Here is a 15,738-nt window from a genome sequence, read left to right as displayed (position 1 = left end):
CTCATCCTCGACAGTTGTGGATTGAGAGACAAAACAATGTAATTTTATAAAAGGCTCAAAACCAAAAGAAGTAATAAATATAGAAATAAAAGACAACATCATCAAGTGGGGACCACTTTTCAATTTTTGAGGACATACCAGCACTGTTGCCAAAACCACATTTACTTTAAAACATTTCAAGTGGCCTAATAAAAGGCCTCCCCGCCCATTTGTCCCTTCTAGAAGTGTTAATCAATGTTAAGTACATCTTGGTGTAGAGCATCCTTCTTGAAGTCCACTGGCAAGAAATCTGGCACTAATCATTTTTTGTGAGATGCTTGCTTACCAACCTGTAATCTGAAAAATACAATGTTCTAATTGATCATTTATTTTGATAAACATTACACCATCAGTTAAATCTAAAAAAGGAGGATAATTGTTTTTGTCTTTGCTAAGTTAAACAAGCAGATGGTCTCCAGTACTTCTGCTGCATTTCCTTTGTTGCTAAAGTATATGTTTCTTGGGATTACATCACCACTTAAATGAATTTAATTAAGTAGGGGGTTGTGATCCCTCAGGAAATATCTTTTCTGAGGTTGCACTTACAACAGGGTTTTTTCCTTCCCATGTACAGCAAATGTGTACAACACATTATTTTTCTCTTTCTCTCTTTTATCAAGAGCAGAGACTGTAACAATTAGGCCACTCCCAGAAGGATGCAGCTGTTTCAAAACCCTTCAAAATCAAAAATAAAACTTATTCAAGCTTCTGTGCCTGACAAATAAAACAGGACATCTGAGAGCAGAGCGCCACGGAGCAGAGCTGAAGAGCTCCCTGTGTGCAGGTGCACCCGGCTTCCCCCCGACTCCTGCAGCTGCACTGTCTACCTGACCCGAACGTCCCGGAACGTTCCAACCCACCTGGCATCTGGAAAGGGCTTCCTGGGTCTGAGCTGGTGGGAGAGTGCGGGTAGGTGCCACTGCTGCTTCCAGGAGAGTTGGGGTAGCTGCTACTGGGGGAGTGAGGGAACGGATGGCTGTTGGGTTGCTGGAAAGAATCCGGAAAAGTGGCGTTGAGTGGCATGTGAGGCTCATTTTGGCCTAAGTTACGGAACTGAGCTAAGAGGCTGTGCTGAGGATTATATTCGCTGTGTCTTGGAACCAGCACTGGAGGAAGAACTGGAAAAAGGGAAAGAGAAGCGAGAGACAAACATGAAAATGATGAAAATCTGTAATAACATCACAATAAACCCTGCCCTGCTGCCGACTCAAAAGCATCATTCAAACACAAAGCCATTTTTCACTGAGGAATCAATGTCCTAACAAACAGTCTCTTTAGGTCGGGGGTGACTGATGCCTGAAACCCGCAGCCCCAACTGCCCAAGGAAGGTCTGCAACACACCTCTTAAGTTAAAAATGTTAAGGTTCCCCTATTCTTCATGTTTTCATTCACTAAAAACCGAAACACAATTAAGAACGTATACCACCATCGAGAATTCCACGTTCACAGCTCTGGTTGATAAGATGTTACGTTGAAAGAGTTAATACTTACCGAATGGTATGAGTTATTCCCCACAAATGTTTTAAACTGACACATTAACTCACTTTAAAACAAAAGGAGGCACAGTAAATAACGCTGAGAGGATAAATACAGTGAGCAGCATAAAATCCAAATGCCAATGAAGGTAGTTCATTAAACAAAATAGGATGTTTTGTGGGACAGACTTTACGTTGTGTCCACGTAGTCATACTTCACAAAAAATCTTTTCTCTGAGGATATTAAATGCATTTAACCCACTTCTCAGTAGTCCTCAGCACTACCTGACAGGCAAAGGAAGAAACAGGTTATACAATCCACATTTTGCTAATTGGATACTCAAGGTATAAAGGCCAAAAACATACACACCATTAGAGAAGGAAAGAAAACAGCTCAAGCCATCCCTAAAAGCTCTGTTTGTCAAGAACCTAAGGAGTTAATAATTAGCAGGGTGGGCAATCTCCAGAATCCTCTAGAGGCAAAGCCACCATAAATAAGATGCTAATGGAAGTGAAGGGCTGGATAACAAGCCCTAGCTGGGTTAGACCCTCAACTCCCCACCACAGTCTCCAGATAGCTCCTCCCCAGGGATGAAGGCCCTCGGAACCCCTACTACTCTCCCGGCCTGGGCTAGAAAATCACCCATTTGGAAACCTGCATGGAGGAGAGAGGAGATTTAAAATCTGCTACTGCTGTTGGGAGTTACATCTCGCAATACCTTCTCCCAGAGAAACAATATTTAGTGACATTAGGAATGAAGTAGATTTTCAAGGGCTTTCCAGGGAATCTATCTATATCTTATACCATTTCCGCAGGAAAATGTGCCCTGAACACTTAAGATTATCACTTATACATGAGCTGAAGTTTGTCTTTAAGTAAAAACAGGTTTTTGAGGGTCTTAAATGGTCTCATAAGCTATATCTTAAATTGCTAATCTGTAGAAATAAATTCGCCACTAACTGATCCCTTAAAAACAAATCTTTTTAGTATAAAAAAATGTATTTCCTTTACTGCACAGTGATGGAATCTACACAAATTAAGTCATCAAAAGCATAATTCCTCCTTCTACCTTTCAGTAGTCACCCGAAACATAAACTATTTTGAAAAAAAAAAATTCCCAATTGTCATAAAGGCTCCCCCAATGTCAACAGAAATCTATACTCCAAAATAAATAAAGTCTCCGAAATAGCACAATACCTTTGAATTACCTATGCAATCAAACATTCTTTTTCTTTTAGCCGCTGCAGCTTGAGGTACTGCTCTCCAACTTGCCTTTCACGGTAATCCAGCGATAGTCTCAATTCTGATTAGCGTCTTTAAAAGGGGGTAAATACTGGCCTCTAAACCCTGCCCCCCAAATGCAGACAACACCTGGAATCCATCCTCTATCCGGACCCTTCAAAGGACCCCCCCCCCCCCACCGCTACACACACACATTCTATTTGCTGGAGCCCCTGTTTCAGCGACTCCTATTGCCTATAATTTTAGACCTGGGAATTTGCTTCTTCTCATTGCTCACACACAACAGTGGCAGCAGGAGGCAACTTACACCTCAAGTTCATGTTTGGCACGTGTGTTCCTGCAGTTAACTCTGTTGTGTGCTGTGGTGGTCTGGCTCCAGGGCACAGCGCCGTCCTTAGTGCACAGCGCAGATGACATCTCCAGTTTTTGCAGATGACCTGGGAAGTGCGCCACCAACTACAGCAAAGCACCACCCTACAGATAAACTTGAGAAAAATCACTTTTTTATTTATTAACTTTTTATTTTATTAACTTTTTTATTTTTTTATTAATTAACCTCTGATTAATAAGATGAATTTTGCCACTGCTGACGTAGGTACAAGTATCTTTAATTTTTTTAAGTAGGTTCCATGCCCAACGTGGGGCTTGAACTCATGACCCTGAGATCAAGAGTCCCACACTACAGGCTGAGCCAGCCAGGCGCCCTGGTACAAGTATCTTTTAATAAACTTAAAAAAAAATGTATTGAGGTATTACACATCTATAGTAAAATGCACAAGTGTTCATATAAATGGAATAATATATACTCTTGGGTCTGGTTTCTTCGGTTCAACACTATGTCTACAGGATTCATCCGATGTTGTGTGTGGCATCTTATTACACATCCATTACAATTTGTTTACTTGGTCCTGCCATCTAACCTCCTCAGAAGATAATCAATTTCTTTTTATCCCCTGGTTTATCCTTCCTGTATTCATGAAAACGTTAAACTGATGTGTTTAACTTCCGTGCTTCCTTATTTTGTCTTTACTACTAAACAGGAAAGTGGCCTACTCTCTATATTTTTTTGCACTTTTGCTTTATTCACCTATATCCTACAATTAACTTACTAGTTTAGAGAGATCTTCCTCATTTGTTTTTACAGGTAATACAGCACCATAGGTTCTTCAACCAATCTCCCATGTCTGGGAGGTTTACGATATTCTACCATTACACGTAACACTGTAATGAATAACCCTAGCACGTATACTGTCGTATTGTTAAAGGAGTACCTTCCGGGTCAATCCTCAGAAGTGGCCATACTGGGTGAAAATGAACATGTAACTTTGTTATCCTCAAGTACCCCTTCACGGGGGTTGTGCCATTTCGCATTGCTACCGGCCATGTATGAGAGTGACTTTTCCCCCACAGCCCCGAGGACAGACTATTTTGTCAAGATTTTTTTAAAAAGATTTTTTTTTTTGAGATTTTATTTATTTTAGAGAGAAAGCAAGAAAGAGAGTGAGGGGTGGGCAGGGGTAGAGAGAGACAATCTCCAGCAGACTCGTGCTGAGCGTGGAGTCGATGAGGGCCTTTGCCCATGACCCTGAGATTCTGAGCTGAGCCGAAGCCAAGAGTTGGACGCTTAACCGACTGAGCCACCGAGGTGCCCCAAGATTTTGATTTTTTGGACAACCTGATGGGTGAGAAATGGTATTTTGGTGCAATTTAATTTACGTTTCTCTTATGGTGAAAGTCGATCATCTGCATTTCAGGGGCATTTTAATATATTCTTTTGCAAATGGTCTGCTTTTGCCTTTTGCCATTTTTTGGTCTTTTAATTTTTCATTAAAAAATATAAATACATATTAGAGATCTTAGCCTGTGCTATTTTATATGTTACAAGTATTTTATCACAATCTGTCATTTGTCTTTTGACTTTACTTATGTGAAAAAGCTCTTTTTTTTTGGTAATCAAATTTATCAACATTCTCCTTTATTGCATATGGATCTTGAGACACAGAAAGGCTTCTCCTACGCCCAGATTCTAAGGAGGAACTCACCCATGCATTCTTCCAGTGCATATGAAGTTTCCTACTTTACTTAGATCTCTGATCCATCTGTAGCTCAGTTTTATTTATACCATGAGGAACAGATCTAATTTTATCTTTTCCCAAATGGTTGGCCAGTTGCCCCAACACCATTTATTAAAAAGCCCATCTTTGCCTAAGTGATTGGACATACCACCTTTTTCATAAAGTTCCATATATGTTAGGGTCTATGTTTAGACATTCCATTCCATTCTATTCTAGTCGGTGCTCCACCACCACTGTGTTAATTATAGAGGCTTTATAATATGTTTTAATAGCTGATAGGGCTAGTCTCCCCCTTACAGTTCTTCTCTTTCAAAGTTCGCTTGTATGCTTATTCCTCCATATCAACTTTAGTTATCACCTTGTCTACCTGCAGAAAAATGAGATTTTGGTACTAGTAAGAGGTCAAAATATATTTATAAATTAACTTAGTAAGAATATCTTGATGATGCTCAGATGTCCTCTTCAAAACCTAGGAAGGTTTCTTCAAGTCTACTTTTGCACCTTTTAGGAATGTTCTATAGTTCCTATCTGTGTGTGTCTGCTCAGGCTGCCATAACAAAATATCGCAAACTGGGGGGCTCACACAACGGACATTTATTTACTCAACTTCCGGTAGCTGGAAGCCTGAGCTCAAGGTGTTGGCAGGATGCTTTCTCCCGAGGCCTCTCTTCTTGGCTTGCAGATGGCTATTTTCTTCCTTTGTGTCCTCAGACTGGATTAGGGCCCACCCCAATGACCTCACTTTAACTTTTTAAAATTTAAATTCAATTAGCCAACATATGCTACATCATTAGTTTCAGATGTAGAGATCACTTTAACTTTTTAAAGGCCCTATTTCCAAACACAGTCATATTCTGAGAAACTTATGATTAGGGCTTCCACATATAAATGGGGGGGGGGGACAATTCAATCTAGAACATTGCATTAGGTTTTATACATTTATTACGTTTACTCATATTTTATCTTTTCTGTTGCTTCTTTAAATGGAATTTTCCATTATATCTTCTAACTCGTAATTATTTTTTCTTTCTTTTATATACTGCTACCTGGCTGAATTCTTTTGTTGTCTGAGTTAGTTTTATCATTGATTCCTTATAGAATTCTCCAGGTAAATGATATGTCACTAACAGAGCTTTCCTTCTTTTCTTTCCAATTGCTTTCTCTTGTCTAGTTGCATTGGCTAATAGTGCCAAAGTAAGGTTAAGAAAGTACTGGAGCCAGTGGACTCACTTGACTTATTCTTGACTTTGGTGGGAATGCCTCTATTATTTCCCCTTAAGATGTTGACTCTAGGGAAGTAACCATCCATTCCTATAGTTCAGTGTTGTTATCAGGAACAGGTGTTAATTTTTTTTTAAAGGTTTGAGAGAGAGCACATGTGAGTGGGGGGAGGGGCAGAAGGAGAGGGAGAGAGGATCTCCAGCAGACTCCCCACTGAGCGGAGAGCCTGACTCAAGGCTTGATATCATGACCCTGAGATCAGGACCTGAGCCGAAACCAAGAGTCAAACACTTAACCGACTGAGCCACCCAGGCACCCCCAGGTGTTTTTTGTCAGAGAATTTTTCTGCATTTCTGAAGATAGTTATTATGATTTTTCTTCTTAGACCTAATTAATAAGATTAATTATTCTTGCATTCCTGGCATAAAACCTGTTTGGGTCATGTGAAGTGTTAAGAGTCTAATAACTCATATTTACGAATTTTAGACCCATATTCATACGTGATACTGATCCAGGTTTCTGTGTGTGTGTGTGTGTGTGTGTGTGTGATCTCTATCAGGTTTTGATATCATTGTTGTACTTGCTTCATAAATATTTCTGCTTATATTGCTAACTAGTCTCTAAATGTTAGGTAGACTTTCCCTGTTAAACTATCTGGGCTTGGTGCTTTCTTGTGGAGTAGTTTCTTAATAATTTTTATTCATTCCACAGAAATAAATTTAAACTTTCTATGATTACTGAGGCTAATTCTGGTTAATTATACTTTTCCTGGAAAATTATCCATTCTATGAAGGTTTTCAAATTTACTTGCATAAAGGTATGCAAATTAATCTTATAATGAAGTTTTTTATATTCTCTGTATCAATAGCTGTTTCCCTCTTTTATCCTTTTATGTTTGTGCTTTCTCCCCACCCGATCTTTTTTTCCTTAATTACCTGATCCTTGGTCTTTTTTTGAAACCAGAATTTGTTGATTTTTTTAAATTCTCTTATTATTTTTTGCTTTCATCTTTATTCTCTCTTCCCTCATACTTTCTTTGATTTACGTTGTTCTTTTTCTAGCTTTTTTGACTGGAAGTTTAAAAATAACCTATTTTTACCTTACATTTTTACTGATAAAGGTGTTCAAGGCTAAGAATTTTCCTCTGATCACAGGTTTAAATGTATCCCATTGATTCTGATATGTAGGTGTGTTTGTGATCATTATTTTCCAAACAACATGTAATTTTTGTTTATATTTGCCCATTCACCTATGGGTCATTTAATAGAATAATTTTTAAATTCCCAGGTGTAAGAAGCTTATTTGCTTTAAACTTCTAGGTTTATGGTGTTCTGATAAGAATGCTGATTGCACTATTCCTAATTTATGGAACTTGCTATTTTCTTTGCAACCTACAATAAAGTTTTGTGAGTGTTCCTTGTACGCTGAAAAGAATGTATATTTTCTATTATCAATGTGCAGTGTTAATAGGTATCTGTAAGAGCTACTTTATTAATAATGTTGCTTAGGTCTCCTGTATCAGGGGTTGGCAACCTTTTTTCTGCAAAGGATCAGAGAGTAAATATTTTAGGTTTTGTGGTCTGTATGGCCCCTGTCATAACTATTCAACTTCCCTGTTGTAGCAAGAAAGGCATAGATTATATATATGAAAAATTGGATGTGGCTGAGTTAGGAAACCACTTACATGAACAGGGAACAGAACAGATTTGGCCTGTGGGCATAATCTGCAAACCTCTTTTGATATCATTATTTATGTTTTTTTCCACATGACCAGTCTTCTACTTACATTGGTATGTTACCGTTCCTATTAGTGTGCTTTATTTTTTTCTTTTTTTAAAGATTTTATTTATTTGAGAGACAGCAAGAAAGAGAGCGAGAGAAGCATGAGCAGGGGAAGGGGCAGAGGGAGAAGCAGACTTGCTGCTGAGCAGGGAGCCCGATGCGGGGCTTGATCCCAGGGCCCGGACATCACGACCTGAGATGAAGGCAGATGCTTAACCAACTGAGCCACCCAGGTGCTCTGTTGTTGTTTGTTTTTGCTGCCGTATCCTACAGTTTCTGCTTTATACAGGAGTTTGCTGTGATATTTGGTACATTATATGTACATTATAATGTGTCTTTTGTGTCAATACTTTTTGGTCTGAATTCTATTTTGTCTGATATCTGATTCATAGCCCCTACTTCTTGTTTGTATTTGCCAGATACAACTTTGCTAATTCCTTTATTTTTAACCTTTTTAGTCACTTTTCTTTTTCTTTTTTGAAGGGATGGGTCTCTTGACTACAGCATTGAATTTTGCTTTATTAACTAACTTGAAAATCTCTTTAATTGTTAAGCCCATTTAATTTACTGATATGAACAATGGGCTTGGTCTCAACTCTTGTCATGTTATTCTATAGTACAGTTATTGTCACATATTTATTTCTCTATGTGATGTGATTCCTTGTCTTCTATATTTTTAAAGGAAGTTCTTAAGATAGCTTTGTATTTCTGTTGCATGATTATTTTTGTATTTGTACTTTTAGTGTCTTCAATCTTTATCTATTCCTTACTTAACTGTATATTCCACTTGCTAAGTTTTAAGTAGTATCTTTTGACTCTCATCTATTATCTATACAACCAATGATCTTAATCTGCTTTCCTCTTTTTCTGTTCTTCTATTCCATTTTTAAATTTGCACTCTTTCTACTTTGTCAGAACATCTGTGGTTTACATATTATTTTTCCACCCATATCACCATTCTTATTTTTGCCTTCTCTCTACAACTTCATCACCAAATTTTCCCTTGTTATCTCTTAGTTGAATAAAGTTACCCCATCAGATTTCTCAGGAAGAGCTCAGTGTAACAGTATTCACGCTTACGTATTTAAAACTTTCTGTAGTCCTGATACTGAAAGAGAGCTTGGCTTGTCTTTGATTTCCTTAAGCTTCCTGAAATGCTTTTTCACTGTTGCCAATTTCGTAGGATGCCTTTGAGAAGTCTGATTTCAGCATGTTCTTGCCTTTACAAGCTATGTGCTCTTCTTGCCTGGAGGTCCTAAGGACTTTTCTTTGTCTCGAAGGTCTACTATAGTTTTACTAAGGTTTGTCTCAAAGTTTATCATTCTAGGTGAATTTTCCCAAGTAGCTGGTGAGTCCTTTCAATATGTAGATTTAGGTTTTCTCTAACTTCTGTTCCATGGTCTCTAAGAACGCAAGAGCTCCAATTATACATATTTAGATCTTCTTTGTTGTCCATTCCAACTGCATTCTCTCAGACCCTTTTTACCTCTTTCCAAATCTCCCATTCATTAGTTGTTTTCCTGCCTTCTTCAGTGAATCTTCTTACATTTTAATAAGAATCTATCCTCCCATTGGCACATTGTAATTTACTATTTATGAAGTGGTTTTGTCCTAAAATTTATTTTCTAAGTTTTATCACTCTCACTGATTTTCTTCCAATTTTTGTCCATTTCTGTAGTTTCTGAATTTGTGATTTTTCTCCCAAACGCTTGTTTGAGGATATTTATTTTGAAGTGTTGTCTTACGCTAACACATTCAAGTCGAAGACTCAAAGAAAATACTTGCAAATCACATAGATGATAAAGGATTGTATACTGAATAAAGAACCTCAAAACTCATTAACAGAAAACAAAAAAACAATTAAAAATTAGGCAAAAGATGTGAGTAGACTCTACACCAAATAAGATGGACCTTAAAATCACTGTGCTTAGTGAAATAGGTCAGACACAAATGGACAAAAATTTTGATTCTATTTATATGAAGGACTTAGAATAGGCAAATTCATAGATACAAAAAGTAGAATAGAAGTTAGTTACCAGGGGCTGGAAGAAAGAAGAAAAAAGTAGTTATTGTTTAATGAGTACAGAATTTTTGTTGGGATGATGAGAAAGTTTTGGGTATGGATAGTGATAATAGTTATCCAACACTGTGAATTTATTTAATGCCACGGAATTGTACATTTACAAATGGTCAAAGTAATAAGTACTATGTTATATATATTTTGCCACAATAAATTTTCTTAAATTATTAAGATCAACCATATCAAGTGATGGCAGTAGGGATTCTCATATATTGCTGGCTATAATGTAAAGTGGTACAACCACTTTGGATAACATTTTGGCAGTTTCATACAAAATTAAGCATATCTACCATATGTCCCAGCCATTTTCCTTCCCAGAATTCCTTCTAGGTATTTACCCATGCAAAATGAAAACATATGCATACAGGTGTGTGTGTTTTATCTGTGATAGCCAAAAACTGGAAACAAATGTCCACTGAGAAGCAAATGAATAAATTATGGTATATCAATACAGTAGACTACTACTCAGCAATAAATAGGTATGAAATACTGATTCATACAACAACATGGATGAATCTCAAAATATGCTGAGAGAAGGCAGACAGAAAAACAGTGTAGGGGTGCCTGGCTGGCTCAGTGAGTTAAGCGTCTGCCTTTGGCTCAGGTTATCACCCTGGGGTCCTGGGATTGAGCCCCATGTCAGGGTCCCTGCTCAGTGCCTGTTTCTTCCTCTTCCTCTGTCCTTCCCCCAACTCCGGTCATGCTCGTGCTCTAATAAATAAAATCTTTACAAAAGAGTGTGTACTGTGTAATTCCATGCATAGAAAACCTAGAAAATGCAAACCAATGTATGGTGACAGAATGCAGAGCAGTAGTTGACTGGAGATGGTAATAACGGCCGGAGGAAGAGACTGCAAAGGTGCGAGAGTAAATTTTGGAGGTGATGTGTATGTTCCTTATCTTCACTGTGGTAATACTTTCACAGGAATATGTCAAAACTAATCACATTGTACATTTTAAACATGTACAGTTCATTCTATGTCAATTATTCCTTAATAAAACTGTTCAAAAAGTAAATATGAAGAGGCAATTTAAAACTGGCTTCTATGAATTTTTAAACATGGCTAAAATGTTTTATTATCGATTCCCTTTTCTAATCCCATCTTCAAAGTTTTGGAACCATTACTCTGAGCTCTTCAATAGTATATTAATACCCAACTAAAACAGCTTTATCCTACTATCTCTACTTCTGGCACTATATAATGTGTATCCCCTAATGCAGAATACCCATCCAGGAAAGGAATTCCAGTTGGTTATCACAGACATACCAGCTCTTATAGTGAAAACCAACTGAAGATATCAAAAGCAACTGAAGATATCAAAAGTAAAGAGCTGCAAGGAAGTTCCATGTTAAAGCAGCCATAACATTTAAGACATATAATGTCTCTCTCGTATGAGCTGTTAAAAGTTAATAAGCAGAACTGCAAGGTAAAAAGTAAATGGATATCCTATGCATTTTTTTTCCCCCACGCAGGCTCCACACCCAGCACAGAGCCCAATATAGGCCTTGAACTCAACAACCCTGAGATCAGGACCTGAGCTTAGATCAAGAGTCAGATGCTTAACTGACAGCCACCCAGGTACCCCCCTCCCCACTTGAAAGAGGACTTTTCTTAAAAAAAAAAAAAAAAAAAAAAGGACTTTCTGTCAAATTTATCTGAAGTTCCATTTAACCCTTTAACAAATGGCTGTCACCAGTGTTTTAGACCTTCTCACATTACCCGCAGAATCTTTCTGAGACGTTTTTGCAGTGTTTTTCAATATTTTTTTTTTTTACCACAGTGAACACCAGTGACAGAAAGTGAACTCATCTGGGAGCCCAGCAGTTCCACTGGAATTGCAAAATTACACTGAAATTTTTCTTTACCTTGCCAAATTCATACACATTTTATGTCCTGCTCCTTATTACTTACCAAACACAAAGGTGACTTTTTAAGTAACTTACAATCAAGTCAAACTGATACTCCAAGAAGATGTGCCACGTTACCTATGGCTCTGAGTACCCGGAATGGCACACTGTGCTGGGGCCGGTGGTAGTACCCTAGAGTCTGAATGTATGGATTTCCTATTGACTCAGTGTCACAATTCTTAACAGGTTATTCATTTCTCAGAAAGCTACAGCAAAAAAGTGACCAGTAACAGCAAGAAGGGAGACAAATAATATACAGAACAAACTTCAGAACTAAACAGCATTTGTGTAGAAGCAAGGAGACACTCATCAAATCGATTTTAGGGGATCACCATATCCACAAAATTTACTTTAACACACCACTGTCATCACAGATGTTTGCTCTAAGCCTGGCCCCATGCTGAGCACGTTATATCACTCTGGAAAGAAGAGTGCTTACAGGGTGATTTACCTAAGGTCACACAAGAAGTGTCAAGAATCAGGAAGGCATGGAGCACTCTCAGTCATGACGTTCTCCTGCCTCAGTGACTCTAAGTCTCCAAGAAAGTTACATTATGTCCTATACAGCATAAGGGATGGCTAAGTAGAATGAATTCCAGAAGTGTTTCTGGAAAATTAAACTTAAGGTCAGCCAATGTAAAGGAAAAAACTCTAGTCCAATTTAACAAGTTCAGTTATGAGATACTTCTATCTCCTTGATGATATATAATCCATGTTTATCAAATCTAATTTGTGTAGTTTGAAGACTTAAAAGTAGGATGTCCGTATGTTCTGGCTTGCCTGGGACAGTCCCAATTTGTATGTGGCATCCAGTGGAATTAATAGGTGACCCATGTCACTTTCAGAAGTGTCCTGGTGGGGACAAAAAATTACATGGGCATCCAAACTATAAACAGTATTTAAATTCAGGAGTGGAAAGATCTGGGTCTGGGATATGGAACAGCTGCTAGCCCTAGAGAGAAGCGTTAGCGTGGAAGAGACACGCGGAGGCTAGTGAGGCAGGGCCGCACCTACACGCACAAGCTGCTCGGAGGTGATGGGCCCAGGCCCCTCTGGTCTGTGTGGGCCCTAAAGGACAATGCTGCCACTCCCTCCCAGACGTCTCTTCACCTTACCACCCCCCAGACCTTGCTCCCTTCATTCAATAATATTTCAGGTAAGGCAAGATTAAGAGAGCTGTTTTCTCCTGGGAGAAAAGGAAAGAATAAACACCCAGATGAACTACCCATGTTTAAATGTAGCTTCTACGTACAAGTCTTATTTCCTAGGTGAGAGGTGGATGAACTAGCTGAGAGAAACAGGATTTGCAAACTCTAGGCCTGACTCAGGTCAGGAATAGGAAGGCAGAGAGAATGAGAAATGTCTTCCTTTTAATATTTCTTTCCATGTTTCAGGCTATTTCTATTTTATGGAAAACAGATACGGAAGCACGGACTCTTCTGGGGAACCGAAGTTTTCTTTGGTGCACCGAAAAGGTTACTCCTACTTGGCAATTTCGAACAATGACTCAAGTTTGTGGCTTCTCTTTCCAGGGCTGCTCCTGGTTAATTTGAATTGCAAGAATCTCTTTGGAAAGAGAAGCCCGATGGTAAAACACCTTTCTTTACATACACAAATTTTGTTTTGATTTCAATCATTTAAAAATCAGACTGCGTTGTGTCATTCCTATATTCTAAGAGTCCCAACCCTGGTAAGAACCCTGACTGACTTCACACCACCTCTTGAAGTGTGTTTGGGGGGTGGAGGTGGGGGAGGACTCCTAGGCAATTTCACAATGCCTCCTTCCACCCACTTGAAAATCTCTAATTGCTGTATGTCTTTAAAAGGAGGATGCTGTCTTCCCTTCTCTTCCTAAGTAAGGGGGGAGAAAAGTCAGACTGCTGCCTCTTCCCAGAGACAGACCTCTGCTTTTCAAAGTTTTTAGAAGTCTCTTTTAGTTAAAAAATAAAATAAAATAAAATCCCTTTCTCAGTCAACAGGGAAACCAAACTAAGAAAGTTTCAGGAAGTGAGTTTCAGGAGACATTTGTGATTCCACTACTGGACTCTGCTTTTCTGCGTTGCCAAGGCACAAGGAAAAGGCATGAAAAAGAAACAGCTAAAATTGGAAAGAGGAGCTGAGCTCTGGAAAGCATTCATGCACACCCTCTAGGTTTGTGAGCTTTTTCAAGATTTTGAAGCCCTCTCTGAAATTCTATCACCAAGTCAGTGGTAGCCTAGTAATGAGACTAGGGCTGACAAATTCCTACCTAAATTGTGACCCACCAGACGCTGGTGAACAAGTTTTTTTTTTGTTTTTTGTTTTTTTAAACACACGAGAGTTCTGATAACAAAATGGCCAGACCCTTGCCTACATCTGTTCACACACATACGATGGCTAACAAGCTAGATGGTACCCAGTGGTACATAAACCTTCTGAGTTCTGAAGACTTGGAAAAGGCATTTAGGTAACAGTCAGGACATCTGAGCTCAGCCCCGGCTAGGATAATAACTACTTTTCTGACTTTGAGCAAATCACTTAACTTTTCAGAGTCTCAATTTCCTCACTCAAAAAAGCAAAGCACTTGAATTCTAAGGGACTTCTTGCCCTAAATTCCGCACACCTTTTTACTGATGATAGTGCTGTTTTATATCTGGGGCTTCCCATGTATAAAATTCAGCGCCAGACCCCATCTCAGGTGGGTACTCAGGAAACTAGGAAGGTGGCCCAGCGCTAATCAAAGAATGGCCCGAGCGCCAGTCCGGTGGCTGCTGTTCCCCCATGAAAACAAGGGACGGTGACGCTGCCAGAGCAGCTGTGCCCGGTACACTATCCGTACTAGACAGATGTCCCTAGATAGTGTGTGCTCAGTGACCTTCTGAACAGAAACACTTCGAGGAGAGAGGGGTGGAGAGGGGATGACCATTGAAAAGTTCACAGTATATGCACTTATGAAACGCAATTCCTCACCTCAGGATGTGTCAGGGAAACTACACACTGAAGAAAAGATTCTCAGAACCTTTAATCAAGGTTAAATTTTAATAAAACATATAGCCCCAAATCCCTGAGTGCTGGCATGTTATCTCTGTTTGCTTAGTGGTGGTGAGGCAACAATAAGGAGGGTTTGAAATAATCTTATTGGTCACTGCACTACACACACGCGCGCCCATGAAATACCAACTGCGGGCAAGGCCTTGTGCATGGCACGGCCAACGCAGAAGTCAATGGGACAGCCATGTCCCTGCCTACGTGGAGTTCGTAACAGATCACTGAATCTTCACAACTGACGAGGAAGCGCGCTCCGCCCAGGTCAGTAACACCTCCAAGGTCAGTACAGCTGCTGCGCTGAGGGCCAGGCTTTGAGTCAAGGCCTGCTCCTCACCACCACACTGCACTGCTCAGTCCTGTAAAACTGGAAGGACATTCTGGAAGTCGTTGTTAAAATTCTCTCCCTCTGTTTAGTTTTTTGGGAGAACATCTTTACAAAAGTTAAGACAGTTTTGCCTTAAAGGGAGTAACTTCGTAGTATCTATTTTCTAGGAATGTATCAATTACTCTTCAGTACATTAACAGAAAACAAAGATGTGAACACAGTTTGAATATAAGCAGAGGAATGAACTGTATTCAATAACAGTAACTTCAAGCTTAAAAAGAAAAAAAAAAACCAAACATTAAATTTATTTAAAAGTAGCCTCCATCGGGGCGCCTGGGTGGCACAGCAGTTAAGCGTCTGCCTTCGGCTCAGGGCGTGATCCCGGCGTTCTGGGATCGAGCCCCACATCGGGTTCCTCCGCTATGAGCCTGCTTCTTCCTCTCCCACTCCCCCTGCTTGTGTTCCCTCTCTCGCTGGCTGTCTCTATCTCTGTTGAATAAATAAATAAAAAATAAAATCTTTAAAAAAAATAAAAGTAGCCTCCATCGAACTCAACTTTGAG

At 39.2% G+C, this 15,738-nt stretch overlaps 1 protein-coding gene across 4 annotated transcripts in view; it reads right to left on the bottom strand.

Moving 5' to 3' along the window:
• SMAD1 (SMAD family member 1) overlaps positions 1 to 15,738 on the bottom strand; it is a 75,486-nt gene that overhangs the window by 15,782 nt on the left and 43,966 nt on the right. For all 4 annotated transcript variants that reach the window (XM_026499423.4, XM_044384347.3, XM_026499424.4 and 1 more), the window contains exon 3: positions 900 to 1,157. In XM_026499423.4, the coding sequence (XP_026355208.1) occupies positions 900 to 1,157 (258 nt within the window). The remainder of the gene's footprint in view (positions 1 to 899; positions 1,158 to 15,738) is intronic.

Source organism: Ursus arctos, unplaced genomic scaffold (assembly GCF_023065955.2).
Source record: "Ursus arctos isolate Adak ecotype North America unplaced genomic scaffold, UrsArc2.0 scaffold_11, whole genome shotgun sequence".
In the NCBI taxonomy this organism is placed as follows: domain Eukaryota; kingdom Metazoa; phylum Chordata; class Mammalia; order Carnivora; family Ursidae; genus Ursus; species Ursus arctos.
The sequence above is the reverse complement of the archived record's forward strand: the minus strand, read 5'-3'. Positions and strand labels throughout refer to the sequence as shown.